This window comes from Capsella rubella, unplaced genomic scaffold (assembly GCF_000375325.1).
Source record: "Capsella rubella cultivar Monte Gargano unplaced genomic scaffold, Caprub1_0 scaffold_8, whole genome shotgun sequence".
In the NCBI taxonomy this organism is placed as follows: Eukaryota; Viridiplantae; Streptophyta; class Magnoliopsida; order Brassicales; family Brassicaceae; genus Capsella; species Capsella rubella.
The window spans coordinates 11,264,958-11,292,866 of record NW_006238916.1 but is presented as its reverse complement, the minus strand read 5'-3'; the positions used below and the strand labels follow the sequence as shown (position 1 = coordinate 11,292,866).

The window sequence follows — 27,909 nt, the reverse complement described above, 5'->3', positions numbered from 1 at the left end:
ACTTTACACTCGATAATTAGTGTGAGCGGTACTTTTCTTTTGGTCGACAACATATATTAGAAGAGTTTTTAAATTCGAATTGGGTGACACATGGACGGCAGTGCTGACACATGATCCAACTATTGTATTGGGCTAGGTTACGTGGCTCGATGTGTGTGTTAGCCTGTTAGGGACTACGGCCCAAATTATTGTTACGGCTCAATATCACTCGGCAAAGCCCGAGGGAAAAATAACTTTTATTATTTTCTTAATTTTTCTGTATCACCGTTATCGATCGAGCAGATATTTTGGTAAGGTCGTACAATAATAATGAGTCCAAGGAAGGAACCATTTTTTAAAAAAAAAATTCCTAACAATCTCGAGGTTTATGTAAGTGTAAGGCCAGTTTATTAATTATTCGAGATAGTTTCTTCTATATCTTCTGATGATGGTTTTGAGGTTTCTTATCTTCGATAGATAGTTTCGATAACTGTTTAATTTATTGTTCTTCTGATGGACTGATACTACATGAATACCATACAACACGAGAAGTCTATTATCACTAATTCTTAGCAAAAGCTTTGAATAACATTTTGGCATTGTTTATTTCATGGTGCAGCTTAGTGAACCGGGCATGGAGTGACTTTCTTACCGCATCGGATAACCGGCCCCGGACTGACGACATCTTTACCGGACCAGCGAACGGGCTGGAGCAGGTGTTCTCGACGCTATGACTTTCAGCCGAAATGGCACAGACTTCAGCATTGCTTATGTGAGACAAGCAGTCACTCCAACCGTTACAACGCATTACCTCTTCGAGTTCTTCGATAGAACACGTGCAATCTGTACTGAACGTGTCGGTCGATGGTGCGCAGTCCTGAAGGGTTCGGAACTGGCTCTTCGTCAGGTGTGAGATGAAGAGCTTCGTGGACACCGCTTGCTTCAGACTCACGACGATAGCTGTATCGACGAGGCGTCGAGGGCTTGTTTTGATCGTATTGGCGTAGACCGAGAGAGTCTCAACGCACAGGGGTTGGTACTTTGTGAATTTACAAGAGGATTGAATGAAGTTTAGTGCTTTTGTGGAAGTCCTAGTCGGACTGACTGTGGCGGTCGTGAGCTCCAACGAGACGAGGTAAGAGACGGAGAGGAGTAGACAGAGAGCTTTGTATTGTTTTGCCATTGCTGTACGTAGTTTAACTTTCTTGAGGTTTTGAGGATTAAGTGTGAATAGGAAAGAGTTGAAGTTTTAAATATTTATAGTACTGGCTACATCTTTTTGGAGTGCGCTTGACACTATACTAATCACCAAGATTAATTTCATATTTTGGTTTATTTGTTTCATATATAAAATACGCATCTTCCACTCACTTTCGTTACAAGTCTTAAGTTAAATTATCCATGGTAATTGTTAATTACAATCACGTAACCAGATCCGATCGGATCGTTACACACAAACAGATAGATATATATATTTTGTTGACAGCTAATTGTAGATATTTTTATAAACGACTTATAATTGCAACAGAATATGTAGTTGACTAAAGTAATTCGTTTATCAAAAGTAATTGGATCCCAATGTATTAGTCTTTTAACGTATCTAATATTTAACATTTAAGGAAAATAGTTTTTTTTTTTTTTAGTTTGATAATAATTACATTTCATGCCACTAGAAAATCTTTTGCAAATCATATTGTTTGCTCAAAACATACAAAATGATTAAGGCTGGGTACTGATTACCCAAACTGAGTAAAATTATGAAATTATAAGCCAGGTCGGAAGTTGTAACGCATAGTGAGGCAAATGCGAAGATAAGAGAATGTGTAGTAGAGAGAGGAAGAACGTAACCATATATAGTAGTTAGGGTGATGAGTATCACGATTTTTTTTTTTGTCTTTAATTTTCTTTTGACATAATAAAAGATATTTAATAAATCAATTTCAGTTTGTTAAGACTTCTTTAGAGATCGAAGTCTCATGTTCTTTTTCTCTATTTCAAGATTTTATTTACGAAGTCTCATTTTCTTGTCATGATCAAAACACAAGCAGCATGATCTTTTTTTTTTCCCTTAAAAACATGTGGATAAACATTAGAAAGTCGTTTGGCAAAAAAAAAACATAATAAATTCTATAAAAAACATAAGAAATTTAATGTAAGATATGTGAAATCAGAGAAACAAGAAGATATTACTCTGTTTTATTCACGTACATTATATGTTTAATTTATATATGTGCACTATTGGTTTAGCCGTTGCTAAGAGTAGATGACAACTAAAATACATGTACACACATATAGAAAATGTAAGTAAACGCTCGACGATATATATCATCAAATCATGAATAATCCAACATAAATTGTAAAGCTAAAAAAGAGGTCTACATCGAATTATAATATACAGACAACAACTTAATTAACAAAAAAATAACAAAAAGTTGCAAGAAATTTTCGGATTGAGTTTTAAATCTATCCGGACTGTAAAATACGTTAATTCGAATGAACAATGATTTTTAATCTTAAGCATCCCAAAAGAAGGGCCAAGAAACTCCATACGTGTGTGTATAAATAGTTAGTTAGTTGAGATAAACTTGGTTACCACTTTTGTGTAGATTTTATTTTTCTTTTCCAATTCCCATTTCTCGACCCCTAAAGAGTCTATAGCTAATTACTTTGACGATTTTCAGATATTATTAATACACTTTTATATTTGATGGAACTTTTTAAATACCGTATATGATTATGGGTGGTCGTAAACCATGTTGTGATGAGGTCGGGTTAAGAAAGGGACCATGGACCGCGGAAGAAGACGGGAAACTAGTTGATTTCCTAAGGACACGTGGCGACAGAGGTGGATGGTGTTGGAGGGATGTGCCGAAACTGGCGGGACTAAGGCGGTGTGGCAAAAGTTGCCGTCTCCGGTGGACTAACTATCTCCGGCCAGATCTCAAGAGAGGTCTTTTTACTGAAGAGGAGATCCAACTAGTCATTGATCTTCATGCTCGCCTTGGCAATAGGTTTCATTTTTATCTCCAAAACTTTATTAATATATATAGATGATCATATCTCTAAGTTCTAATAATGAAATATTCTAATGCGTTTATGTATATTATTTTGGTTATAGATGGTCCAAGATTGCAATAGAGTTACCGGGAAGAACAGACAACGATATAAAGAATTATTGGAACACTCATATAAAGAGGAAGCTTATTAGAATGGGTATCGATCCAAACACTCATCGTCGATTTGAGTTTAACCAACAAAAAGTCAACGAGGAGGAGAAGGTGTTATTGGTCAACAGTCCAAAGCCTCCGAGTCAGCCAGAGGTACCTTTGGTTCTTCAGAATGACACGTCAGCTGGAAATCTAAACAATTTGGCTGACGTGGACGGTGATGATGATCAGCCGTGGAGCTTTTTAATGGAAAACGACGGAGTAGTAGGAGGTGGTGGCGGCGCCGGAGAGCTTACGATGCTATTGTCAGGCGACATTTCGTCATCATGTTCTTCTTCGTCTTCGTTGTGGTTGAAGTATGGAGATTTGGGATATGAAGATTTAGAACTTGGTTGTTTCGATGATTAGAGATGTTTTAAGTATGTTTAATTAGGCCGTAGGTTGATAAGTCATAAGGTTCATTGACTTGATTCTATAACCATAGATGCACGTAGTTGGACTAATATAACGAATAAAACATATAGTAATTTCCAAATTTCCCTAATAATACGTGCTTTGCACTTTCAATGTCCCTGATAAACTCAACTCTCAACATAGAGCTTAAGTTGGAAATATAATAAAACAGAGAACATGATACACAGTTACACATATTGTCATATTGTATACAAATTCAAGATTTTTTTTTTTTTTAAATCTTGTAATTCAATATGTGTATCATGTAATTACATAAAATTTTATACTCAAATCTCTGTAGCTCTTTTGCTTCCTAGCTATGCTATGCTTCGAAGTTATTATTACTTTCTTTTATGGCTTGAACAAGAACCAGTCAGCTCTTGAAGTTAGATGATGATCCATGCATATATATATTAGTCATCATGTTTCAGGTCGATGGGCTGATTGGTTCGAAGCTTCTGTTGATTCCTTTGCGTTCTTTAAGACAAGATCGTAGTTGATCGAAGCGAGTTGTGAGAGGTTCTGATACCACAAAAACATTGTAAAAGATTTAAGCATTTCTGAGGAATACATATTCCAAAACCTTGGGGAAAAACTCACTGACCTTGAACGAAAAATTGCTGAAGGAATACTTCACAGCAAGATTTGGTCCATTTCCAAATTCTGCTAAACTACCACACTCATCACCCTGTTTTACGACATAAACAATTTTTTTTAGTTCCATAAGTATTCATATGATAACACAAAAAATGCAAAGAGGGGAAGAAGTAAAGAGAAAGAGTGAAAAAAAAGTCATACATCTTCGTCCTGTGTATTGAAGGAGCTGCTGCTGCATGTGTCTGTAAGATCATCAAAATCACTACCTCCATGAACATTTTCGTCTTCCGGGTTCCATATGTACCGGCTCATGAAGTAACTAGTGTCTTGTGGTTCAGCTGCTGGCACAAACATAGCCTGCATAACAATAGATAACTTAAACTTAGTAAGAGATTTTATTTTGCAAAGAAACTTAATATGTCTTCAGAATATGTGAAAGAACCTTTTGTCGAGCAAGCGTGTCCCAGTTAATATCTTTGAAAAAATGATGTTGTTTCACCTGTAAGGAGATATTGAGAGACTGAGAACTTGAGAAAGTTAGCTAGAATGATTGAATTAATAGAGCTTTACCTCTCCAGCTCCCGTTGCCCCTAGCCTTTGCACAGGATTTTCAGTTAACAACCTGAAGAAAAGACATAAGTATATGAAGTTACCAAAATCAACATGTTCATTTTTTCACTTTGATCTTGATTAAAGTCGTGTAAGAATAATGAATGTGGCAAAAGTACAGAAAACGTGGGAAAGAGATGAAATTTCTAAGATTCATTTCCAGAAAGTGTGTGATCTTACTTGTTGATCAGATCATGTGCTTCATAAGATATCTCCTCTGGCACATTAGGCCATGGTATATCTCTGTTGATGATATTTTCAAAAATTTGCTGCAAACCATATATGAAGAAAATGTTAAGGCATTAGAATGATGTCTACTTCTAAGTATCTGATGATTTCAGGGTGAAACAATATATACCTGTGGGGTTTCTGCATTGAAAGGAGGAATACCCACGAGAACCTCAAAAAGAATAACACCGACTGACCACCAATCAGCGGTTTTACCTGTAATGGGTAGTGATGATAAGTCATGTGCAAATACATGATGGCATGGAATGCAAGGCAAAGAAAATACTAACCATGACCCATTCCAAGAAGTATTTCAGGTGCAAGATAATCAGGAGTTCCAACAACTGCATGTTTTTTCCGACTATCTTTTCCTTGTGAATGTTGAGCTTTTGTTCCATCTTCTGCGAAAAATCCACTATTTCCCAGTGATGAATCACCTGATAAGTCATCTGTGCTGTTGATAAGACCAACCTTGGAGAGCCCAAAATCTGTCAACTGTAATTACAAGGGTTATATTTTGTTGGAAGAGCTGTCTCCCTGTCAATTCCATAATGCATAACACAAAATTCACCTTGATGTGACCATCCTGATTGATCAACAAATTGTCTGGCTTTAAGTCTCTGTGAATGATATTTACAGAATGCAGATACTCCAAAGCAAGAACCTGAAAAACCATTTGACTGAAGTCAATTTCTATCATGTGGAGAGTTAAAACTTAATCCCGACAAAAACACAATTGAGAAGATCATGAGATGTTACAAAAGGCCTTACAACTTCTGCAATATAAATGCGGGCCATGTCTTCATCCAAGCAACCAAGATTTCTCAACAAGGAGAAGAGATCTCCGCCATTCAAGTACTCCATGACCAGATAAAGATTCTCCCGACATGTGAAGGAATAGAAAAACCGAACCTGCACAGCTAAAAGAACAATTAGAGAAAGCACCAGTTTTCAAAATATATTCAATAGGGTGGTTGTATATTGCTTGCATTACATACCACGAATGGGTTACGAATTGATATAAGGATGTTACGCTCAGCTAGGATACTCTCAACAGCATTCTTACGGATCATATCAGCCTTTTTTAAAACCTGTATGATGGTTTTAGACATCATTTAGTTATGCTAAGAATAAATTCCTAACCAAACTAAAATAGTATTACGTTAGTAAATAGTAGCCGTAGGACCAACCTTTATGGCGAACAAATCACCAGTAGCTCTCTTTTTTGCAAGAAATACTCTTCCAAATGCACCGCGGCTAATTGGTTTTATAATTTCAAAATCTTCTATTGATGTTCGATCTTTAGCACGTGGATTAAGTGGGCTTGCCCGTAAGCTTCGCACTGTATCCTCATCTGCTGAGCTTTCTTCATCCGCCATGGCATTAGATGAGTCTACTTTTTCATCATCTATCAGTCCACAAAGTTCAATGTATTTTTCCCTGGATTGAGAAACAATAAATCAACATGAATGAAGTTGCAGATAAACAGTGATGATGAGCCAAAGACAGTATAAGTGAAAATGATTACTGTAGAAGCTTCTCTATGCGTCTTCCAAAAGTTTCTACCACAAGGGCATCTGCCTTCCTATCCTGAATAACGTACTTTAGCTCATCCAACTGCTCAATCATGAAGTCCAACGAACTGTATCCACATACATTCACATTTGCCACAGAGCGAGCAATCTCTAGCAACTTGTTTATCTGTCAACAAAGCATAATATAAAATCCAAAGAGGAGTTGAATACTTAGCTGAAATAAAGAAAGAATAAATGATATTTTCTGCATAAACTGATTGGGAAAAGATGAATAGAATGTAGACATCTACCTGCTGATAATTCTCAAGCTCTGATATTGTTTTTCGACCACTTAGTAGTAAATCGACTTGGCTTGTCCTCGGTGTTGCTGGCGATGGTGGTGTCAAGCTTCCTGATGACGAGTCCTTTGTTCCATTGACCATGGAAACTTCATTCAAGATTGTCAGTTCATCCAAAGAAAATGTATTCTCTGAACGAGGAGCGCAATCAAGCATATCTTCTGAACATCTCTGAGTTATTTCATCTAGATCTTCATGTCTACTGGATGTTGATAATCTTGCACTATCAGCAACTGCTTTTGGAGTTATGCTGCTCTTTGGTGTCCATGACTCCAATATTTTCTCAAGACTTTCAGCTACTCTTTCAAGTCTTACGTTTACATTTATTCCTTTCAAGTCACATCTATCAGCGATTGTGCATATCCGAGAGTGCTCCTCTACATGTACGACTGGTATTTCAACTTCACAGATACGACAAATCATGGAATTATCATATGTCACACATTGATGGTCCGCCCAGAAACCCCACAAAGCACTTCTGTCGGCAGATGCAGGTTGGCCTGACGGGCTATGCAAGTTTTCAGCATTTTCATCACCATAAACTTTTGGTTGGATTTTGCTCTCACCTTTAGCCTTGGGAGTGTTATTAACACTACGATTTTTCTCAGCAGCAGATGGAAGCTTCTTCCAAGATGACATCCGAAAATTACTCGAAGTTGAATCAGTACTCCTAGCAGTATTTACTTCCACCCCATCAGCTCCGCTGCTAGAGTTATGATCAAGAATATCTTGTTTACCAGCTAGCGTTTGCTTTTCATTTATTTTTTGGATTTCTTTCTCTCGCAGAAGGTCCTGTTGTCGCGAAATTTCTACCATCTGTTCTGGATAAACACCGAGATCACTTAGCTGGTGCATTCCCAAAATGTGCTCTTCAACATAACCACTCTCTTTACGAAATTGCACAAGCCTATTACAACGAGTAAGGATAAAAAGAAGACGGTTATGAGCCTGTTTGAGACCTCCCATCGGTAACTCCTGACGTTTATCATCTAGCTTCTGAACAATACCTTCACATTTAAGCCAAAACTCACTCGCTGGCATGGTTGCGCATTGTCGAGCCTCAACTAACAAATCCTCAAGACCAACTCTTAGTTCTTTGTTAGATTCTGGAGTGCTCTCTAGAGTGGTCACTAAGTAGCCAGCAAAAACTCCTAAATCAGCATCAACATCTTCCTTTTGTTTATCAAACTTTGTTCTGATGGCCGCCATAACCTCCTACACAAATCATTCCACAAACATCAACCAAATGAGGAGAGAGAATCCCCAACCTCAACTCAAAATCACCAAAAGTCAGTAATACCAACCTCCATGTGACCAACTGCTCGAGATCTCCACACGGGAAAAGGTCGCACACCTTTAGAATTGAGTTCATGAGAGAAGCTCTTGATGTCATGAGCTTTCTTCTTCCGCCCACTCGTGACGCGCAATATCGCCTGAAAACGTGGAGACTGTGTCTCCTTAGCAAGTCCTACGTGAGAACTCTGCATCGATAAGAACAACAAAGACAAATTAGAATTGTAAATTTGCCATGAATCTGAAAACCATAACAATGAAAGATATTCAGTCACCTCTAACCCTGGACTGGAATTCGCAGGCACCCGTTGAGATTTTGATTGGCTCCACTGAACTTTTTTCCCTAAGAGACAATACAACAAACAGCTCATGATCCTTACGAATCCTTAATCATCCGACTCGAATGCCGAATCCATTTTTTGAAAATTCATAAATCTCAGATCAAATCAACGAGAAACATACCTTGATCGGGTTGATGTGGAGGAATCGGCCATCTCGCACGAGCATCAGCACGAGCATCAACAACCTTAGGTTTCTCCTTGGCGACGTCCTTGTCATCTATACCCGAGGAAAACCTCAAAGGAGACGGCGCCGGAGACGATTTCGTTCTGATATGATTCAAACCCAAGGAAGAAGGAGCAAGAATCTCCGGCGAATCGTGGCTCTGACTCATCGAACCTTCCGCAGCTAATTCAACTTCTTCTCCTCCAACCTTATCCGGATGACGGAAAGGAATCGCAGGGATCTTCTTCAGGTGTTTCGCATTGGCGGAGGTCGGTTGTGGATCCTGATCGTTCTCAGGCGACGGTTCCGTCGTCATCGGCGACATTTGTTAATAATAGAAATATCTGAGATTACCTTAGCGAATTAATTGAAATATTCATATTTACACTCTTCTTTTTTTTATTTCTCTTCGTTTGTTTGTTTTCAGATTTTATCAAATCATAGCGTTTACACAGAAGCGGTTGTCAGAGAGAGAGAAAGACATTGAAGGAAACGAGACTGAGGTTTTCGCGGGAACAGGGGACTCTGTTTTTATCTTCATAGTCATAATAATTGAGAAATTCTGACTTCATTTTTTTCATTTTAGCTCTTTTTAAAAAAGACAATACACTTAGATAATTAAAGATGATACTATATAAATTAATATAGTTTTTACAAAATTATTATTATGTGGAGAGTGTCCGAAATCAAAACAACGTGCTTCCAACAAATGCATGTCTTCCCCATTTCTAGAAACAACAAAGAACACGAATATATATTTTTACCTAAATTTAAAAATTAAGCAGTTTATGATTTTTTCTTCTGAGTTGACCAAAAAAAAAAACACGGTACTAAGATATTTTTGGTTACTACTTTCTAGAAAAATACTACATTAATTAGTTGCTGTCAAATAAAAATAAAAAGTTACAACACGTTTATATACTTTACATATACTAATGATAAATCATTTCACAAGTAATTGGGCCAAAAATCAGTAGAGAAACTCATATTATATTCAAAGAAGTCTCTTTATACCTAAAGTTATTGGGCTGAGAATTGATTGGGCCCAACAAGTCCATAAAAATTAGGGTTTTCATATTCCATAAAACGTCTCTTAGGTTAAAGATCACCCGGTTTCTTTCTTTCTTGCAGCAAAAAGCAATCCGCCGTCAAGCTTCGTTCGTCGCTCAGGTTTCTTGACCTAAACCCAAACTTATAATGTTTACGTGAACATCTCGTGTAATTCTGCTTTTCTGAACGATCGTTTTTTTTTTTATGTTTGAGATTTAACAGAAGAAGAAGCTGAAAACATGGCGTATCAAGCAATGAAGCCCGGAAAGGCTGGTTTGGAAGAGCCACTTGAGCAAATTCATAAGATCAGGATTACTCTCTCCTCCAAGAACGTCAAGAACTTGGAAAAAGGTCTTTTTGAATTTTTTTTTAATGCCTTTTTATTTTGACTATCTAAGCATTTTCACTTCAGCAATTTAGTATTGACCAGCTCCCAAAACAGTAGAGAATTTTGAAAGTTTATTGTTTTACTGGGAAATGTACCAAATTCTCTGCATTTGAACCATTGCAAATAGGTTGTTTTTTCTAGTTTGGTAATTCGTGTCAAATACTGAATCAATGTTTTATTATTCTTGGTTCAAATGTATAGTGTGCACTGATTTGGTTCGTGGAGCCAAGGACAAGAGACTGAGAGTTAAGGGACCAGTGAGAATGCCCACCAAGGTTCTTAAAATCACTACCCGAAAAGCTCCTTGTGGTGAAGGTATTATAACATTTATCTCAACATTAGCTTCTTCACGAACACTAGAGCTTAAGTTTTGGATTTATGGTTGGGAACTTTTCGTTATTTCCTTGGTTGAACTTATAACAAGAATTTATTGACTCATAACTTGTGATTCTGCTCAATTCTGTTTTCTACTCTTGTCACTGCAATTGTCTTAACATTGGCTGAGATTCTTAACGATTGGTTTTGTAACAGGTACCAACACATGGGACAGATTTGAACTCAGGGTTCACAAGCGAGTGATTGATCTCTTCAGCTCTCCTGATGTGGTCAAGCAGATCACTTCCATCACCATTGAGCCTGGTGTTGAGGTTGAGGTCACCATCGCCGACTCTTAGATCAACCCTACTTCTTTGTTTGCTTTCTCTTTTCAATTTATCTTATGAGAAACAATCTTCTTTCCTCGGTTCTTAACTACACTTGCTTCTCTCCGGTTGAGGTGGATAAACAAATGTTTTGTTGTAGTGAAACCCTATTTCTTATGTTTTCTTAATTGAATAGATTTTGAAGATTGATATTATAGTTACGTGCTTTTATCTCAATTTAAGATCCTTCGACCTTTCTCTCAATATAAGTCTTCGTTAAGTCTCAATTTGCAATCGTAATTTCTAATTTTATAATTCGAGATGTGTTTACTAGACAATTTTATAATTACAGAAGACCCATTAAAAAACATGATAAATTTATCGTTAACATAATACAACTCTGTCATCATTAAAATAAGACACAATTATGTTTCCGAATACATATGTGAACAGTCTAGTGATCCTTGCTCTCACTGTCATGAGACATCTCTTCAGCATCCTCAAACCTCTGATCATTGATTTGGAGCTGCAGGGTGAAGAATACTTCAGTTAATTTTTGAAAAAAAAAACTGAAAAGGAGATGTTTCTTATTACCTCAAGCATAGGCTGAGCAAGACCTTCATCTCCATTGGAATGACCAATTACATTTGTTGGACTCTGAGATATTTGCCATTCTGCATCTTCATCTGCTGTAGAACACATTAAGACCTCAGTTTACATACCATTCAAGATGAATACATTAAGACACTCTTGAATTCAGTCTCATGCGTATGAAATCATTACCTCCTCCACGAACATCCATCTGATCAGCACTGAACACCCAATTATGTCCGCTTTCTTCCTCTTCTTCTGAAAGATGCAAAGAGACAAAAACAGTAAATGGTTAAGGAATAAAACAATTGCATTACAAATGATAGTAGCAAAGCTGTACTCTTGTGTTGGTTTACCTTCAACAGGTTCAGGATTCAGCTCGGCACACTCGCAGAATACATCAAACAGCGTCTCCACTTTCAATACACAAGAAAAAAAGGATATGTCAGCTTAATATCTGAGACTCCTATACAATGAAACAATGAAGTACTACTTTCTAACCAATTCAAATAGCTCTAAGAAAAAACTCACACTGGGTAGAGTCAGAAGGAACAAGCCTCATCTCTCTGATCTTTGACAAGTCCAAAACTTCAGTGACTTCTGTATCAGAGTCATCATCTTCATCTTCTTCAACTTCAATCTTCAAAAAATACAACCATAAACTTAGAGATCCAATCAAAACGTGTATCAAATTCAAGCAAGAAGCACTTGGCAACATAAGCACTAACACTATCCTCAAAATTCGTTTGCTTTTTGCTTAAACACTAATCACAATCAACAAGAACAACATTACTAGGTAGCAATTCTAACAAAAGCCATAAAATTTGAATACCTGAGTATACATACAAGGAGATGAGTAAGCCTCAGGATCTCTAGAAACAGCGTGAAGCGATATCGATAAGAAATCAACAGCATAACCTTTAGCCATGTCTACATCGCTCAGCCAAATCAACTTCCTGAAATGAAAAATACCAAATGAGCTACGGCACTCATCTCAGTGGAGAAGGAGTAGAGGAATTTGAGAAATAACTATTCACCTGGAAGTGATGTAGAGAGTGCCGGGAGACTCAACGGGACGGTTTCCAAGAGCGACGGCGACGGAAGGCTGAACGTGCATAAGTTCTTCGCCGTTAGATTCGTCAAGTACAGGCTTTCCGGAGCCATCACCGGTTCTAAGTGCGAACTCTCTTAGACCAGCTACCATGTTTTCCGATCACAGAGAAACAGTTGTTAAGTTCGTCGAGAAACTGAAAATTATCTGGCAGGGTTTTTCTTAGGGTTTTCTCGATTTGTTTTGTTTCAGTGTGATATGAAGAACATTAATGGGCTTTTTCATTAAAATAGGATTCGGTATAAAGGCCCAACTAGTACTTTAAATTGTTTAGTGGTCCATTTCACAAGAACAATTGTGTTTTTTGTTAATGTAATCTTTTTTTCTTCTTTCACTAAAGGTTGTTTTGATGTTTGGTTGATTAATGTTGTTTCAAGTGAATTCTTCTGCGTATTTACATATATGTGTATAGTGATGATGAGTTGAGACGTTGGATAAGAGAGATGGGGGGTGGTCATGGGGATAGGGGAAGGTTATGGCCTTTATGGTAAAGGCCATATACTCATATGGGCAGATTGTGACAATGCATACGTTAATGAACGGATCATTGTCAACAACGACTCTTCTCTTCAAATTGTTATCTATTTTTATTATCTAACATATTCATAACATAGATGTCGGCTGATAATTTTTTTTTTAAAAGCATTCACTAATAAAGAGATTTCTAAGTTCTTGTGGAAAAAAAATTGTCTAATTCAAAGAATGAATTATTTTGTGCCTCGTAGAGATGTGAACAAGCGTAGATGAATCTCATGACTTATCAAATGTAGATTGATCAGAATTTGGAAACTAACATGTAAAAGAGTTTTTTTTTTATATATATATTCTTGAACATAGATTAGAGTCAAATGAAAACACCCGTTTGATGTGGTTGTTGGTATTCTAACTCAATAATATATATATATACGTCTACATCTATTTTGACAAAATGTGTATTGTAAAAGACAGCTAAATACATACGCTTACTTTAATCAATTAATATTCTCGTTTGATTGTATTAGTTTCAGATGGCATCTTCGTATGCATGTGCATTTTTGAATAGTTTATTTCCTTAAACGTCCAAAATCTGAAGAATAACAATGCGTGTACATATGCTCAAGAAAAGACAACAACAAAAAGGAATCCAAAATAAGAAAGAAAATTTAAAACAAAACACATATTTTCATATTTACACTTACAAAAAAAAAAGTCATTTACTTGAGAAAAAACAGACTTTTTTTTTCTTTCACTCTTCTCACCACACAAAGCACTCATCCAAAACCAATCTCAAAACTCTCTCTTAATAACTAATAGTTTTACTACTTTCACTCGTCTGACCATCACAGAGGTGAACTCTAAAGTACCCAATAATTATATAAAGATTTGATTAAGCTTCTATAATGGCTTCTCCTCGTGGAACCCTAACCCTAAACACATGTTCCTCTCCAGTGCACTTATCAACCTTCACCACCCACCGACTCTTCCTCACATGTTCACGATGATTATTGTTCCTCATCATCTTCTGATTATCGTTGACCCTCGTCACAAGCAACCCTTCTCCTATTGGCAAAAACTGTGTCTTCCTCCCATCGCTAAACCTCCACGAGCCTCTAGAAAACGCATTATAACCAACCACAACCGCTACGCCGCCGGTTCTTGTGTTTTCTTCATGGTGGTTAAGGATCTTTTTAACGATCTCTTGGTGGTTCTCTAGGTTACAATCGACGAGGACGAAATCGGCTTCTCCAAAATGATCATTGACTAAAGTGTCGTCGTTAGATTCTCCAACTACGAATTGTATCTGATGAAGCTCTGATGGTTCCAACATTTTCTTGGATATGATTAGTTCTTCGATGCCACGTAAAACACATACAACTTGACCGCGTGTTTGGTTAGCTGCTGCGATTAGGGCAACGAGTATGTCTGCGTTTGCTGCTCCGGCGCAAGCCACGGCTATCTTTCTTGCGCTATTGCCGGCGGCTAGAGCTGATATGAATTCGGCCACGTTTGGTTCTTTCGCCCTTTGATCCTGAAAATCCATATAGAGATATGTCAAAATGTGACATTCATTCAATATGTTCATTAAATTAAATAGTCATTAAAAGAAATAAACTCTTACCGTTTTCAATGTAGTAAGATAGGCTTTAGTAGCATTCTCAGCAGACCAAAAAGCCATATTATTATTGTTTTTTTGGTAATTTGAGAAACTTTGAAAAAAAATATCTGATTTCTCTCAGCAGTACGTACTCTCTCTTGCTTGGAAAGTTTTGAAGTTTGTTGTTGATGGTTTTGGTTTTAGGGGTGAAGGTTCTTTATTTATATATTGGGTGATTTGTGGATGGGACAAGATTCAAACAGGCTGGTCCAGTATCAATGAATAGTTTCTTATTGATATAAAGAGTCGGAGAAATTGAATAAATAGTGGTCAAGTTGTAATAGTATTCTACATACATCTTACAATACGGTTTATCATATTTAAAAAGCGGATTGTCTCATTGTCGAGAAACGTTTAGCTATTGTCACTGTTAATGTTCCTCTTCTTTATGAAACTTTAAACTGAATTTAGACTATGTTCAGGGGCTCTTCATAGTGGCATTTAATAATTAATCTTCACTTTGAATGTGCATCCCAATTCTTAATCACAACTAAAAAATAATTATACCGAGAAGTACGTGTAGCATAAATGAAAATGTTTTCGAAATATTATTTGGTGTCAAATACATGGTTCAAGCTAAGCAATGCATTAGTGTATGTCTGCTGGTAATGAGTAATCTAGGTAAATATATAAACACTTGTTCAAAACGGTAACCTTTTTATATAAAAACATAGATACAATGTATAAAAACAATCATCGCTTAAAAATTTAGTAAAAATCTGGATATTGGAACATGTATACATGCATACATATAGGAACGTAAAAATTATCAAACTTATAAATGCATATAGATAGTTTCAACGCTAAATACCCATATTATGATTAGTTTAAAACTAATAAGAAAGAAAAAGAGAGATTGCATTATAAGGAAAAAATGAGATGTAATGTCGAGTGCAGCAGGGGCAATGGAGATCTCAATGAGTTTAAAAATACAAAATAAAAGTTTATAAAAAAAAGAGCGCAACAAAGAAGTGAATTGAGATTGATACACATCTTAGGGACATAGAGAACATGGGTCCATGTTTGTTCTGACAACAAGCCTACAGTTTTTTCTTACAAGATTAGATTCTCGATTTCACATAATTAATTTGTTATTAACGTACGGTTTAGATGAATGGATATATAGTAATAGTATATTAGAGAAGGTCTTTGATTGTACAATCTAGTGACCGTCCTCTCTCGTACGGGTTTCCATGAAGCTTCATATACACTTAATCTAATTATGCATTAATCATTGTGCTAACCAAGACTTAAGAAATTAATGATCAGCTTAACATATCCATTTTATAATATCATACTACACATCAAATTGCTATATATCTTCTTGTTGTTTTTTTTCTTTCGTTTTTTTGTGAATTAGATTAATTGTTCTTTTTTCTTTTCTTTTTTTAAACAAACTCACTGCTCTTGTTATATAATCGATTTCTACTGGTTAATTATGATGAATTTTATTTATAAATTCTTACATCGATATTTCAAAGTGGTGATTGCTACACAAGAGATGCAGTTACAAAAAAAAATGATCGTGTAAGGATGCGTTGAATCCAAAGGCACAAAGAGCCACAGTGTCCCATGCTGATAGATATGATTCAGAAAAAAATGTTTTGAATAGTTTTGGGTTTATTGAGACATGTTCTTGCAATTGATGAAGATATATCACTCAGTGCACGATGTTTTTTCCACTTGAACTAGTTCCATGCATCTGTCATTATTATTGCTTTATACCTTATCAAGATAAGGATATTGAAGGTTAATTTGGCCAGAAGGAACTGGTCCAACGCTAGCTCCGAAAAGTTTTTGATCTGGTTCAAGTTTTAATTTATGACAATACTGTGGTCCAGTTAAGTGCAACTCCAAACAGTTTCTATTGGTTCATTTGAAATTGTAGATCATGTTAGAAAATAGAGAGTCTCAAGTGTTACCAAAACTATAGCAAAATCCACGAACTTTTGCTAAACTCTAAAAGGATCCAAAACGATAGCAAGGTCTTGGAATGTTATTTTACTTTCAACTTTCTTAAAATGATGGCAATCATGTAAATGTCTCGAATGTGTAAAGCCATTTCTCTTGGCATATAATGCAATATAGACGTTAAGAGAGTTTCTATTACATTCGATTTCATATATATTTTTTTCTAGGTCCGACGTTAAAAATACGTTAGAAATGATATTAATTAAGATCGTACATTAATATATATATAGAATACAATTCTTTTAAATAGATATACATATAATAGGAGTTCGATGCATGCACTGCCACTACACAAACATTATAAGACGTAGACGTAAATCCTCAATAGTCTTTATCGTGGCGACATATTTTCAGAAAAGTCTTAAAAGATATTTGTATCGACCAAGATCAAAATCACCGGAACTATGTACATGTGTATATATTAAACTAAACCTAGAATATTATAAATGGGGATGTAACGAATTCAAAGATCGGGATAAAAAAATGGTTGTATTTTAATGATTTATGGTCGATGAATAATAAAATCCAAATTTTTAAAAAACGAACGTGGGATTGGGATAATGTTGAAGAGGAGACAACGATAAAGAACAGTGAGTGGCTACAGATTCTGCTTCGACCATTCCAGGAGACATCATCTTTTATTAGCCTAGTTGTTTTTTTCTTTGAATATTCATGGGTGGTGATTTGTCTTTTTGTTTTATTTGTTTCTTTCACTGAATATGTATTAATAAAATGAAATAATCTAAAATTACCAGACAGTAAAACGCTTTTAGGTAAGTTGGGCCACAATAAAAAAATTATAAGCCCAAATGATAAAATCATAAGCCCATTAATGGTTGTTAACTTGTTTCATAATCGTCTTAAACGTGATATAGCTACTATGGTCGGTCCATCGACGCTTCCAAATAAGCCTCATATTGGGAATCACGTTTGCTTGCCTTCTTTGAGACATGCGATGCGTCTCTCCTTCCGCTTCTGCCTCCGTTTCGGCCTCCGCTTCTGGTTTCTGGGCGAGAAACGCATCACCGGCGATTCCATGCTTCCTATACAATAACCAACCATTATGTTATCTAAGCTTCTCTAAATTATCTTTGATTTTTTTTTTTTTTAAATGATTAAGGAACCTTCTTAAACAATTTTTTGGTACTATAATAGAGAATAAGATTATCATTCTACTAAAACAATAATGGGTCTTCAGATTACTTTTTCACCTCACTGAAAGTTCAAGAGAGCTAAACGGAATATAAAAGCTAGCCATCTTACTATTCAACTTAGCCATCTTACTATTCAACTTTAAGATCAAACAAAGAACACCCAGGACTACAGAAGACATAACATTCACATCCTGATTAAAGAACTTCTTAAACATTTTTCTCGTATTAATAAAAATATATAAGATAAGACTATGATTCTATTAGAACAGTATTGGGTCTTAATATTTATTTGCACCTCACTGATAAAGTTAGAGAGAGCTAAACGAAAAACAAAAGCTACCCCATCTGACTATTCAACTTAACATCAAACAAAAGCAAAGTATTATCAAACAAGAACACATAGGAAACACAACATTCCCATCCTGATATAACCATCGATGGAGTCTGCGTCTTGTAAAATCAAGGGAGGATCTTACGGCGACGAAGTGGTGTTTCGCGCTTGACATACATCTTCTCCACTTCGTTGAGGGGTCGGCTTGATCCATCTGGAAGACTCATAAACTTCCAGCCACCTCCGGATCCACGCTTGCCCTTAGCACCCAGTTTCTCAACTGTGATGTTCCATCCCTCTGATGAACGCCTCCTACTGTACTTGTGGCACTTCACTTCTCCTCTCCACTGGTTTACAGACCAAAAGGAAACATGAGTATTTTTTGTTAAAGAGAACGTCTCACAACTCAACAAGAACTCAAGCAGGAAACCTGATATTATATATCAATCAATGGTGTTAATATATCCTACCAATAACCGCAAGCAAGTTGCAAGTAGCAAGACTATTACGATAATAAGAGTAAATGAAGCCTTATGGCAAAGAAAAGTTTGATTTATAGGGAAAAGAAGAGGCAAAAAATGGAAAAAAATATCATTTGATTCGTCGATCCTCAAAAAAGGAAATAAATAAGATTCCCTCGCTAAGTGAGAAATGGAAAATTCATGGAAATGACAATCCCCACCCAGTCTAAGTATATAGGATTCCAAACGTGCATCTAGGTCTCAAGCTTTCATTCTAAGTTGCAAGCAGGTCGATTGATAATTAACATATGGAGGGGAAATTGTCTCAGTAAACAGAGTAAACCAAATGTAGTATTGGCTTACTAAGTCAATGAATACTCAAGTGGGCAAAAGAAGCGACTTACTTTCATTTTATTGAACTCAAATCTTCGAACAAATTCTTCGTAAAGCATGTCATCCTCTTTCTTTGAGATCTCATAATGGACTTCATCCATATCTTTGATTGTACCATCCCATCCTTCTGGCATGACCTTGAAGTCAGGCTTGTAATTAAGTGAGGCCACATGAAATTCCCGGTCATGCGAAATGAAGAACCTGCATGATATTCCATGAAGATGAAAGAATGGTATTCAGCAACCTATTCAAGTTTGTATCATGATCGTTCACTAAAAATGCAATTGGCAACACTAACTACCTTACTAATCTTATAATAAGGAAAGAATGGCAAAACTTAATAAACTATTTGGCCATAACGAAGACTAAATAAAAGTGAGCACAAAGAGATAGTCCATTTAAATTCATGTAGAACTCAAGTAGCAGTACACCAATGAATGAACAGAAAAAGAGTTTCCATGTAAAGTAACTTACTCAGGGTACTCATCAAGCAAACGCTCAACAGAATCATCCAAGGGACGACCAAGCTTCTTCTCCTCTTCTTCTTCATCTTCTTTAAGAAAAAGAATGGCGTGAACACGCTGCCTCATAATCCTATAATCCTTAGCAAGCCTCTCAACGGTATAAACCTCAGGATTCTCTTTGTGCAATCTATACATCTCAGTCTTCTCAGAGTCTTTAAGATAAGACCCTCTAGCTCCAGGCTCTTTCACTTGCTTCAACAACACACTGATCTCCATCATTCTCTGTTTAATCCCATCAACAAAAGCCCTGCCTTGCCTATTATCTTGGTCAATCTCTTTGATCATATCATCATACTCATTCATTTCATTAACCAAAGCAGCTTCCTTTGGACCTAATTTGCTCATTACATCTCCCGAATCAGAGGCCGTACTATCAGAAGAAGGATTCGCAGCGTTCTTCTGACGACCAACGGAGACACCATCGAAATGCTCCTTGGTTAAGCCAGTCGACCACATAGATTTATTGTCCCAATCGAGATCATCTGATCCTGTACCACCAAATGATCCTCCTGTTGCAATATCCCAACCGTTTTCATCGCCTCCAACTCCATCAGACCCTGATTTTGAAGAAAATGCTCGATTCACAGCAGATTGAATGAGTTCTGATGAAGCAGGAGCGTTTTCAATCAGAAACCCAGATGCCCTCGTGCAAGGGTTAAGTGAAACCGAGGAGAAACGAGATATGATCCTACTCAGGTTATACATTTTCTAGTGATGCTCAAAACAGAACGCTGAAACAGAATCAAGAGAGAAGATCTCGTAACTAAACAAATAAACAACTAGAAACACACACACAAAGTTCGAATTTTTATTAGCTGAAGATACAACAGAGTGAGATTTGATATTACCCAAGGAAGATGAGCGAAGTCGAAACTCCGATTAATCGGAATAAATGGCGTGAAGAGAGTCACGATGAAGACCCAACGGAGGCCAATGCGACTGCGACAAAGGAAAGGGAAGGGTTTTGAGAATTAACGAAGAGTTTGTATTTATGTTTTAAACCCATGTATTATCCTCGTTATTACAAGTTTCACCCAATAGTTGTTTATGTTGAGTCAATGATCCGTTCCTCAATAAATTGGACTTCTAATTTGTTACAATTTAAACCCTCAAATCGATTGTGTTTGTGAATGTGAAATAGGAATGATATAGACTTTTACAATTGCACAAGATCTTAACGTAGACAACTACAGTATTGCAATACGATAGAAACGGCTTATTGTGACAGGTAGGAGTTTGAGTTTAGTCTTACATTTTAAAAAAATTTGGTTTGTAAATGAGTCTAATGATGATGATCTTGTACGAATATGAACCATATCACGAAAGTCTCAGGTAAATATAATATTAATCCCAATGACCTCAACAATAAGAACATCGTTTAATCGACGAGTACAACATAATTAAATCTAAACCGATCACAAAGAACAGAACCCCTAAAGATTAGAAAACACACAGAAGCTCACACAACTAAAACAAACCTCTAAGAAGCAAAGAAAAGCTGAATCCTTGTCTAAGCTCCTTTTTCCTTTCTACACAAGAAAACTTTCTGACATTGATTGATCCGAGAGTTGCTCAACCACTATGAGATTGGCTTCTAGTATCTCCTGAATCATCATCATCGCCACCATCGTCATCCTCATCTTCTTCTTTGTTAGGACCTGTGTTCATATTACCATATCCATGATAGGCTGTTGTGAAATTGTTCATAGTAGAGTTGTCGTTGTGGAAAGCAGAAGGCACTTGAGCCATCGGTCTCACTATACCACCACCACCACCGTAGGGTTGTTGCTTTGGCTCCTCTACGGTGGCCACCGTTGGAGGAGTTGAATTCACGGTTGTTATGGTGAAAGTAGGAGGTTGTTGTTGCGGTTGTAATGGTGGTTGCGGTGGAGCAAAAGACTCCATGATTCGAGGTTTCTTCTTCTGATTTTGTTGTTCTTGATGCATCACAATGAAACTTCCCATTACCACCTGTCACAAATTATAAAACCTTTTTAGAACATTTCTGCAGAAAAAAACAAAATCCAACTTTTCTACACTCTAAATCTGTAAATATGTTTTATTCATATAATCAAAACATGTCACCTGAACAGGACCAGCTGCTATAAGCATACCAGCAAGGCCACCGCCCACGATTTTGCCATTTGGTCCGGCTATAGAAATGCTCATCCCACCGGACCGACCTTTTGTTCCTCCGTTTTCAATAGGCATAAAGGACCCCGACAGCGAAAGTATCTCATATCGACCCTACGAAAAAAGAGAAAGAAATCGACTCAAGAAACCCATCTAAGAACCAAAAGAGAATATAAAAGGCCAATAGAGAAACATGATTCATTAAATTTGGTTACCTCATATGTAAGAGTGCCACCTGAAGTAGTAGGCTGACGAAGAGTGACATTAGAGATGGAACCAGTTGCAGAGAGAATGCAGATAGCTCGAGATCCTTGTTGAGAATACGGCATAATCTTCATTGTTATATCCTGCCATAAACAAACAAAACAAACTCTCAAACAAAGACTAGACAAAATCCAATGTCAAAGCTTCGGTTACAAGAAATTTATTACCTCACCGGCATTGACAGTGAACTGATGGGTCATGAAATTTGCACCCACATAGATTGAGAGCCCAGGAGGAGTAGGAGCTGCAAAAGATAATAAAACAGAACTTGATGCTACTGCATTGGACCAATCTAAGTAACGTTAATTAATCATAATCATCAAGCAATCAACTAAATGATTCATAACAAAAACCATAAGCTGCTTCTTCTATAGATCCATAAGAATCAGTGTTCAAGACGGCAACTTCAATTCTTCTCCACAGAGGGAGAAACAGTAATTAAAACAGATTTAACCAGATAATGAGAAATCTTCTAAACAACTTAAACACACTTATCTTCTAAAGATAATAGGAAGAGACAGAGATAATATACTGTCTTTGTGTGTTTTGTTTTTGTTGTTTTTTTTTAAAAAACTGCTTTTTATGTCTGTTATTGTTTGGTCAGCATCAACAGATTCCCTTTCTCTGTCTCTAACTGGTCTGATTGATTAAGTGATTAAGCTTCGTTCAGACAAAAGGGTACCCAGCAAAATCCAGTTACGTTGGTCCCACTTCCCAACATCTCAAAATCCACACTCGTCAAAACTCACTCAACAGAGGTAGTGACACAAAACCCAGATCGGATCAGATCTTATTATGACTCACTGAAACCAATGCAAACAGTTGAAGTTCAACACACAAGAAGATGTTCGAATTTGTTTGGTTACCTGGGCTTCCATACTCAAACTTGTGAGATTTCTTGAAGAACTCGACAGGCTGATGCTGCTGCTGAGCTTTGCCTCGTTTCCAGTTGGAGTGATGGTAATCCCCAGACAATGGAATCGAAGATGAGATCGGAGTTGGAGACAGAGTTGGTCTTGACGCCCTAGGGTTCAGACTTCCATCTGGTGCGTACTTCCTCGGTCTTCCTCTCTTCTTCTTCGTCGGATCTGATCCCGTCGATGCCGCTGCTGAGCCAGGAGTCACTGTGGCTGGTACTGAAGCCGGAGTCGTAGTCGGAGCAGGAGCCGGAGGTGGAGGCGGAGGAGGAGATACCACCGTCGTGGGGCTCACGAATTGGAGAAAGTTAGGGCTTTGTTGAAACTCTGTTCTTGAAACCAAAGCTTCATCTCCCTTAACTGTGACGACCCCACTTGGACTTATTCCACCTTTCTCCTCCATTTTTTTTCTTAATTACCCACAAAATTCCCAAATATACTCTCTGCTCCTCAATTTTCACCAAACTCTCTTACTGATTCCTGAAAAAATTAAAAAAAATTTAGCAGAAGACGAAACAAAGTTTTTTTTTTTTTAATGTATTAAACTAAGAACAATAAAAAGAAGAAGATATTACAAGTTGGATTAGAGAGACAAAGGAAGATAAATATAGCTCAAAAGGATCAAAGATCAAAGCAGAGAAATTTGATTACAGTTTTTAGATTTGCTTTTTTTTTTTTTTTTGTTACCCCAACAATTCTGCAGCTGAAACTCAACACTGTAGCAGAGAAATGCTTTTTTCAATGGAGATTATAAACCTCAAAAAAAATCCCCAAAAATTTTACATGCAAATAAATTGCACAAGAAAAAAGAAGATAATTTCTGTCTCTAGCTTTGACGAATGAATTTAGGGTTTTTGCAAAGGAAAAAAAAAAGGAACCTGAATAAATAAAAATGGAAAATTTCAGGAAAAGAAAATGATAATATATATAAATAAATAAAATATCATGTAGACAGTTGTATTAATTTAATAAGAATAGAAAGGATTTAATTAGTTTAAAAACCAATATAATAATTACTAAAATCAAAGTATTGATTTTGGTTTAGGGAAAGATCCACGTCCGTCTTGGAAATTTAATATTTCTAATTAAATAATAGGAAACACGAAGAAATATTTTAAAAGTGGAAATTTCAAAAAGAAAAGGAAAATTAAAAAAATAAAGAATACCAACTTCTGACAATCTCCTTTGTCTTTTTTTTCCAGTAAATCACTTTTGAAGTAAGGCTGACCAAATAAAACTTGCTTTGAATACCTTAATTACTTAAACCATTTTAATTTTTCTAGATAAGCTAAGATTGAGATTTTTATTTATCATTGTTATGAGATTTTTCTAGATAAGCTAAGATGAAGTTAAGTTACAAAACTCAACTAAAAGTATTCTTTAGTTTTTAGTACCGATCATTATCATCATCATATGGAGATCAAACTTTTAAAAGATGTTAGGAAAAAAATGGACATTGTTTTTTGCAGCAAGTACATTGGTCGGTCAAAGTCAAACTAATCTTTCCCCAACACAATCAGTGTACACACTTGGATCTGGTGAGCTTGACAGATGATTACAAATGATCCAAGAATCATCAAATTTTCAGACCCTCTTTATGAATCAGCTGGTTATGTGCAATTTGAAGAATTTGTTTCTCTATGATCTCTTGTAGTTGTTCCTATGTTTACAAACCCAAATAAACGCCATTGAAGAGTTAAGAATTCATTGGTTTATGTTTTTGCTCAATCTTTCAGCCATAACGTGATTGAGGAGTAATAGATTTTGCTGACAGAGGCGAATCAGTTCGAGGGGTTTGAGGCGATGAGACAAATCTCTTGTTCGTTGATACTTTAAGACCCTTTTTCGCGCTTTGAGGCTTCGTAACACTTGCTTTGTCTTGCTCTGATGTCACTTGACCCTGAAGTTTCTTCAGATCCTAAAAACACACAAGAAAAAAAGGTAGCAAGCATTGTCCTTGGTGACTCTTCTTGGAACAATATAAGATTGGATTTAAAAGATCATTTGCAGGTGAATTAGTACCCTCTTTCTGCGTCTTTCTTGTTCTTTCTCTTCTCTCAGTTCCATATACTCTTCGAGCATCGAAAGTAGACGATTCTGAATGAAGAAGATTAGATTAGAAGTCAATGAACTATGTAAAATAAAATAAAATAAAAAAGAAGAAAAGAAGAGAGGGTTTTGTTTGAGGTAAGAAGATTAAGATCATACTCCATCAAAGAGAAACTCAGATTCTTTCTCTGTTTCCCATATTGTAATCTTGGAAATCAATGCTTCAACCATAGCTAAGAAGAGTGAAAGAAAGACTGTTAGTAAGATAAAGATTCACAAAGATAACAATGTGTTGTTGGGATCATTTCTATGAAACCTGGAAGTTTATTAACCAGTGCGCGAGCTTTCTCTGCGCGTTTGAGGATTAAATGTCCTCCTTTTCCAGTATTGTATCGGTTTTCATCCTATACAAAAAAAAATCATAAGTAACCATAAATTGTAAAAACTGAATCTTTGATAAGACAAAAAGAGACAAACCTGATTATACTCTTCAAGCCAATTCTCTTCCTCACAAGCATTCAACCATTTTTCAGCTTTTTCAAGGATCTCTTTTCTGCTTAGAGCTTCCTCTTTCACTTTCCCAGCTCGATACTCGATCTGTTCTAGTATACTTTCAGGGTTCACATCTCCTGATTCAATGGCTTTGATCACATCCTCAACCGCGATATCTTGTTCTTCAAGAACAATGTGTGTTCTTCTGCATATCTCTTCAAACTCTGACCTCTTCTTTAGAACAAGTTCTTTCATTTTACTCCACTTCAACTCCTCTAACCGACACAGCTCATCTTTAACCTTTTAAAAAAAATTAAGCAATCCATCGGCTAAAATATATCTCAGCAAAGAAATGATTCATAGTTGTTGAGAAAGTTACCTCTTGAAGCAAATCTATAGAAAGACTATTGGGTTTGGTTATTTCAGAAACAGTAGCAGCTATATTACATGAAACATCTATGAACTTTTGTTGTTCTTCTGCTGGTGTATCCATTAAATTCCAAAACTCAAGCATCGTCGCCACAAGATCTTGAAGCTGCAAATAAATAAAAGAGCTTCTAAGAAACAAAGAGCAGAGTTTTAAGATCGATGCTAAATAACTAAATATATAACTGACTTCTTGCATTCTCTGAATCTTTGTCTCATGCCATTGTTGTACTGATGAAGCTAACTTGTTAAGTGTTTCATTAGATATACTTCTTGACCCTTCAGATTCTACTAAACTTGGGTGAATCTTGGTGACAGCTTCTCGGAAATTCAAACCGAGAACAGAACAAAGCGATTCGAGAGTTCTTAGATGATCTTGAATCTGTTTCACCCGGTTTCTCTGCGCCAAACAACAAATAAAGCATCGTTTAATTTTGATATAATGAAAATTAAATTTATGATCAAGTGTGGATACCTTCTGTTCTTGAAGTGTATAAAGCTCTCTATGTAATTCTTCAAGCTTCCTAAGAGATAAATCAGATTCATCAACCGAAAAATCAGATGAACAAGTCTCATCAGATTCTCCATTAATCTCATATCTTACACATCTTATATCTTCAATGACTTGAATAAACTGAGTCTTCCTCTCTGATTTTCTCTTTTCCATATCCTCAAGTTTCTGAAGGATCTTTACTAACTCTTCTTTCAAGCTTCTCCCACTTTTATCAGAATGTTGTCTTCCAAGAATCGGTGGCTCTTCCATAACAGAACATATAGCAACAACTCTTGCTCCAGAATCAGCAATCTCCTGTCTTATCCGAACCCTCTCTTCTTTAACCTTTTCGATTTTATTACCATACACTTTTCTGCATTCGTCTTCGATCTCAATCAAAATCTTGTCTCTTTCGGTTTCAGTTTCTCCAACCTCTTCCCATATGATCTACATTAGAAACAGAAACACATAAAAAATGAAACAGTTTTTGTAATATTTTTTTTTAATTAACCCTTTTTCTTGGGGTTGAAGCAACCACAAACCTCAAGTTCTTGTAGAAGAGATGCACAAGTTGATTCGATATGAGTTTTGGACATTATTATCTCCAAACTCTGCAAATACATTTAACAAAAAAATTTCCACATTCGTTATCTTATTCAATCTTCATTTGTTTTTTTATACAAAAACACATGCATTCGAACATTTGAGGGCATGAATCAATTTAATATCTGAAACCATAATTTCTTTTTAATTTTCCATGACAAGAGACGAGACTTTTTTTTACCTGGATTGAAGGACACAGCCGTTGTGTTTTTTTTTTCTTCCAAGAAAATATTTTGGATAGAAATTAGAAAACAAAGAAAAAAAAATATCCAAGTCAAAAATATTTACAGGTAAAGTCGTTAAAGAGAAAAAAAAAAGAAAAAAAAAAGGAAATTACAGGAAGAGAAGTAGAGCTGTTAAAGGACCGTTGAGAGAACGCAACTTTCTTATATTTGTATTTTTCTCCCTAATCTTTTGATTTGTATATTATTTGCCCCTATGATCAAACTATTTATACTTCATTTTGTTTTTGTTTTGGCTTCATTGGAAGCATATATTTTCATTCTTCTTTAATAATAGGAATATCATGAATGAATTAATTATACGAGTCAACGATATTTATTTATTTATATGTTTACAAACACATGTTGAAATTACGGTAAATATAAATAATTAAACTAGTCTAGATACGATTTTTAAAAAAATAACAATTACCACAAAATTACCATGACTTGATTCAAAAATTAACTTAAAAAGAGCCAACTTTAAGATCTAAAAATAGAGTAACTAAAAGTCTTGCCAAACCCAAAAAGTGAAGGACTTTTTAACCTTTGTAAGGTTGTGTCTATTTCTATTAGTCATAATTAATAAATATGCACATGCTAATGCGTATTCAAAATTGTAAACAAACAAAGACAAAGTATTAGACGAAAACATTGGTGTTATGTTATGAGAAAAAATAAAAGTCAGGTCTATTTTGTGATTTTTCAAAACTAAAGAACCAAATTAAGAATACTTCAAAAAAAAAATGTGAGCTGTATTACACATATACGCGCCAACTGAATTAGAACCGTTGCCTTATTTTCTCTCTGTTTATTCCTCCATAGAAAAATTAGAGTTCATCTCATCTCTCTCTCTCTC

General features: G+C 36.0%; 9 protein-coding genes across 12 annotated transcripts; 2 read left to right on the top strand and 7 right to left on the bottom strand.

Moving 5' to 3' along the window:
* Window positions 1–460: 460 nt before the first annotated feature.
* LOC17875073 (pectinesterase inhibitor 11) lies at window positions 461–1,180 on the bottom strand. The gene has a single exon (XM_006282002.2). It carries the CDS (start codon window positions 1,160–1,162, stop codon window positions 542–544), a length of 621 nt encoding a protein of 206 aa, XP_006282064.1. The 5' UTR covers window positions 1,163–1,180; the 3' UTR covers window positions 461–541.
* Window positions 1,181–2,715: 1,535 nt separating this feature from the next.
* LOC17876369 (transcription factor MYB20) lies at window positions 2,716–3,677 on the top strand. The gene is made up of 2 exons (XM_006282112.2): window positions 2,716–2,990; window positions 3,098–3,677. Exons 1-2 carry the CDS (start codon window positions 2,716–2,718, stop codon window positions 3,552–3,554), a joined length of 732 nt encoding a protein of 243 aa, XP_006282174.1. The 3' UTR covers window positions 3,555–3,677.
* A 65-nt stretch (window positions 3,678–3,742) lies between these two features.
* On the bottom strand, window positions 3,743–9,165 carry LOC17876366 (probable serine/threonine protein kinase IRE). The gene is made up of 17 exons (XM_006279851.2): window positions 8,662–9,165; window positions 8,475–8,542; window positions 8,211–8,387; window positions 6,859–8,121; window positions 6,562–6,734; window positions 6,224–6,473; window positions 6,032–6,124; window positions 5,805–5,945; window positions 5,605–5,697; window positions 5,324–5,528; window positions 5,164–5,249; window positions 4,986–5,074; window positions 4,767–4,818; window positions 4,639–4,695; window positions 4,398–4,553; window positions 4,204–4,287; window positions 3,743–4,121 (listed from the first exon to the last, which is right to left on the bottom strand). Exons 1-17 carry the CDS (start codon window positions 9,026–9,028, stop codon window positions 4,020–4,022), a joined length of 3,456 nt encoding a protein of 1,151 aa, XP_006279913.1. The 5' UTR covers window positions 9,029–9,165; the 3' UTR covers window positions 3,743–4,019.
* Window positions 9,166–9,791: 626 nt separating this feature from the next.
* LOC17876835 (40S ribosomal protein S20-1) lies at window positions 9,792–11,019 on the top strand. Its single transcript, XM_006281194.2, has 4 exons — window positions 9,792–9,873; window positions 9,976–10,104; window positions 10,343–10,456; window positions 10,673–11,019. Exons 2-4 carry the CDS (start codon window positions 9,993–9,995, stop codon window positions 10,813–10,815), a joined length of 369 nt encoding a protein of 122 aa, XP_006281256.2. The 5' UTR covers window positions 9,792–9,873; window positions 9,976–9,992; the 3' UTR covers window positions 10,816–11,019.
* An 87-nt stretch (window positions 11,020–11,106) lies between these two features.
* LOC17875752 (chloride conductance regulatory protein ICln) lies at window positions 11,107–12,659 on the bottom strand. Of its 2 annotated transcripts, none has more exons than XM_006280977.2 (7): window positions 12,411–12,659; window positions 12,206–12,329; window positions 11,905–12,013; window positions 11,730–11,789; window positions 11,566–11,631; window positions 11,377–11,471; window positions 11,107–11,308 (listed from the first exon to the last, which is right to left on the bottom strand). In XM_006280977.2, the coding sequence occupies exons 1-7, from the start codon at window positions 12,575–12,577 to the stop codon at window positions 11,237–11,239; spliced, it is 693 nt and encodes a 230-aa protein (XP_006281039.1). In that variant the 5' UTR covers window positions 12,578–12,659; the 3' UTR covers window positions 11,107–11,236. The 2 variants fall into 2 exon arrangements, with proteins under 2 accessions (XP_006281039.1, XP_006281038.1); XM_006280976.2 differs by having other exon boundaries at window positions 11,377–11,468.
* A 984-nt stretch (window positions 12,660–13,643) lies between these two features.
* On the bottom strand, window positions 13,644–14,734 carry LOC17874699. The gene is made up of 2 exons (XM_006279623.2): window positions 14,583–14,734; window positions 13,644–14,492 (listed from the first exon to the last, which is right to left on the bottom strand). Exons 1-2 carry the CDS (start codon window positions 14,637–14,639, stop codon window positions 13,851–13,853), a joined length of 699 nt encoding a protein of 232 aa, XP_006279685.2. The 5' UTR covers window positions 14,640–14,734; the 3' UTR covers window positions 13,644–13,850.
* Window positions 14,735–17,938: 3,204 nt separating this feature from the next.
* LOC17875799 lies at window positions 17,939–20,401 on the bottom strand. Its single transcript, XM_006280548.2, has 4 exons — window positions 20,301–20,401; window positions 19,403–20,183; window positions 18,940–19,129; window positions 17,939–18,421 (listed from the first exon to the last, which is right to left on the bottom strand). The coding sequence occupies exons 2-4, from the start codon at window positions 20,155–20,157 to the stop codon at window positions 18,203–18,205; spliced, it is 1,164 nt and encodes a 387-aa protein (XP_006280610.1). The 5' UTR covers window positions 20,158–20,183; window positions 20,301–20,401; the 3' UTR covers window positions 17,939–18,202.
* Window positions 20,402–20,767: 366 nt separating this feature from the next.
* LOC17876411 (AT-hook motif nuclear-localized protein 6) lies at window positions 20,768–23,622 on the bottom strand. 3 transcript variants are annotated; one of them, XM_006279573.2, is made up of 6 exons: window positions 23,342–23,622; window positions 22,716–23,246; window positions 22,017–22,093; window positions 21,801–21,932; window positions 21,538–21,699; window positions 20,768–21,423 (listed from the first exon to the last, which is right to left on the bottom strand). In XM_006279573.2, the coding sequence occupies exons 2-6, from the start codon at window positions 23,167–23,169 to the stop codon at window positions 21,025–21,027; spliced, it is 1,224 nt and encodes a 407-aa protein (XP_006279635.1). In that variant the 5' UTR covers window positions 23,170–23,246; window positions 23,342–23,622; the 3' UTR covers window positions 20,768–21,024. The 3 variants fall into 3 exon arrangements, with proteins under 3 accessions (XP_006279635.1, XP_023633521.1, XP_023633522.1); XM_023777753.1 differs by having other exon boundaries at window positions 23,418–23,622; XM_023777754.1 differs by having other exon boundaries at window positions 23,454–23,622.
* Window positions 23,623–24,326: 704 nt separating this feature from the next.
* On the bottom strand, window positions 24,327–26,822 carry LOC17874859 (65-kDa microtubule-associated protein 9). The gene is made up of 9 exons (XM_006282140.2): window positions 26,769–26,822; window positions 26,209–26,673; window positions 25,924–26,133; window positions 25,687–25,842; window positions 25,293–25,607; window positions 25,132–25,219; window positions 24,975–25,048; window positions 24,789–24,863; window positions 24,327–24,684 (listed from the first exon to the last, which is right to left on the bottom strand). The coding sequence occupies exons 1-9, from the start codon at window positions 26,820–26,822 to the stop codon at window positions 24,499–24,501; spliced, it is 1,623 nt and encodes a 540-aa protein (XP_006282202.1). The 3' UTR covers window positions 24,327–24,498.
* Window positions 26,823–27,909: the final 1,087 nt, after the last annotated feature.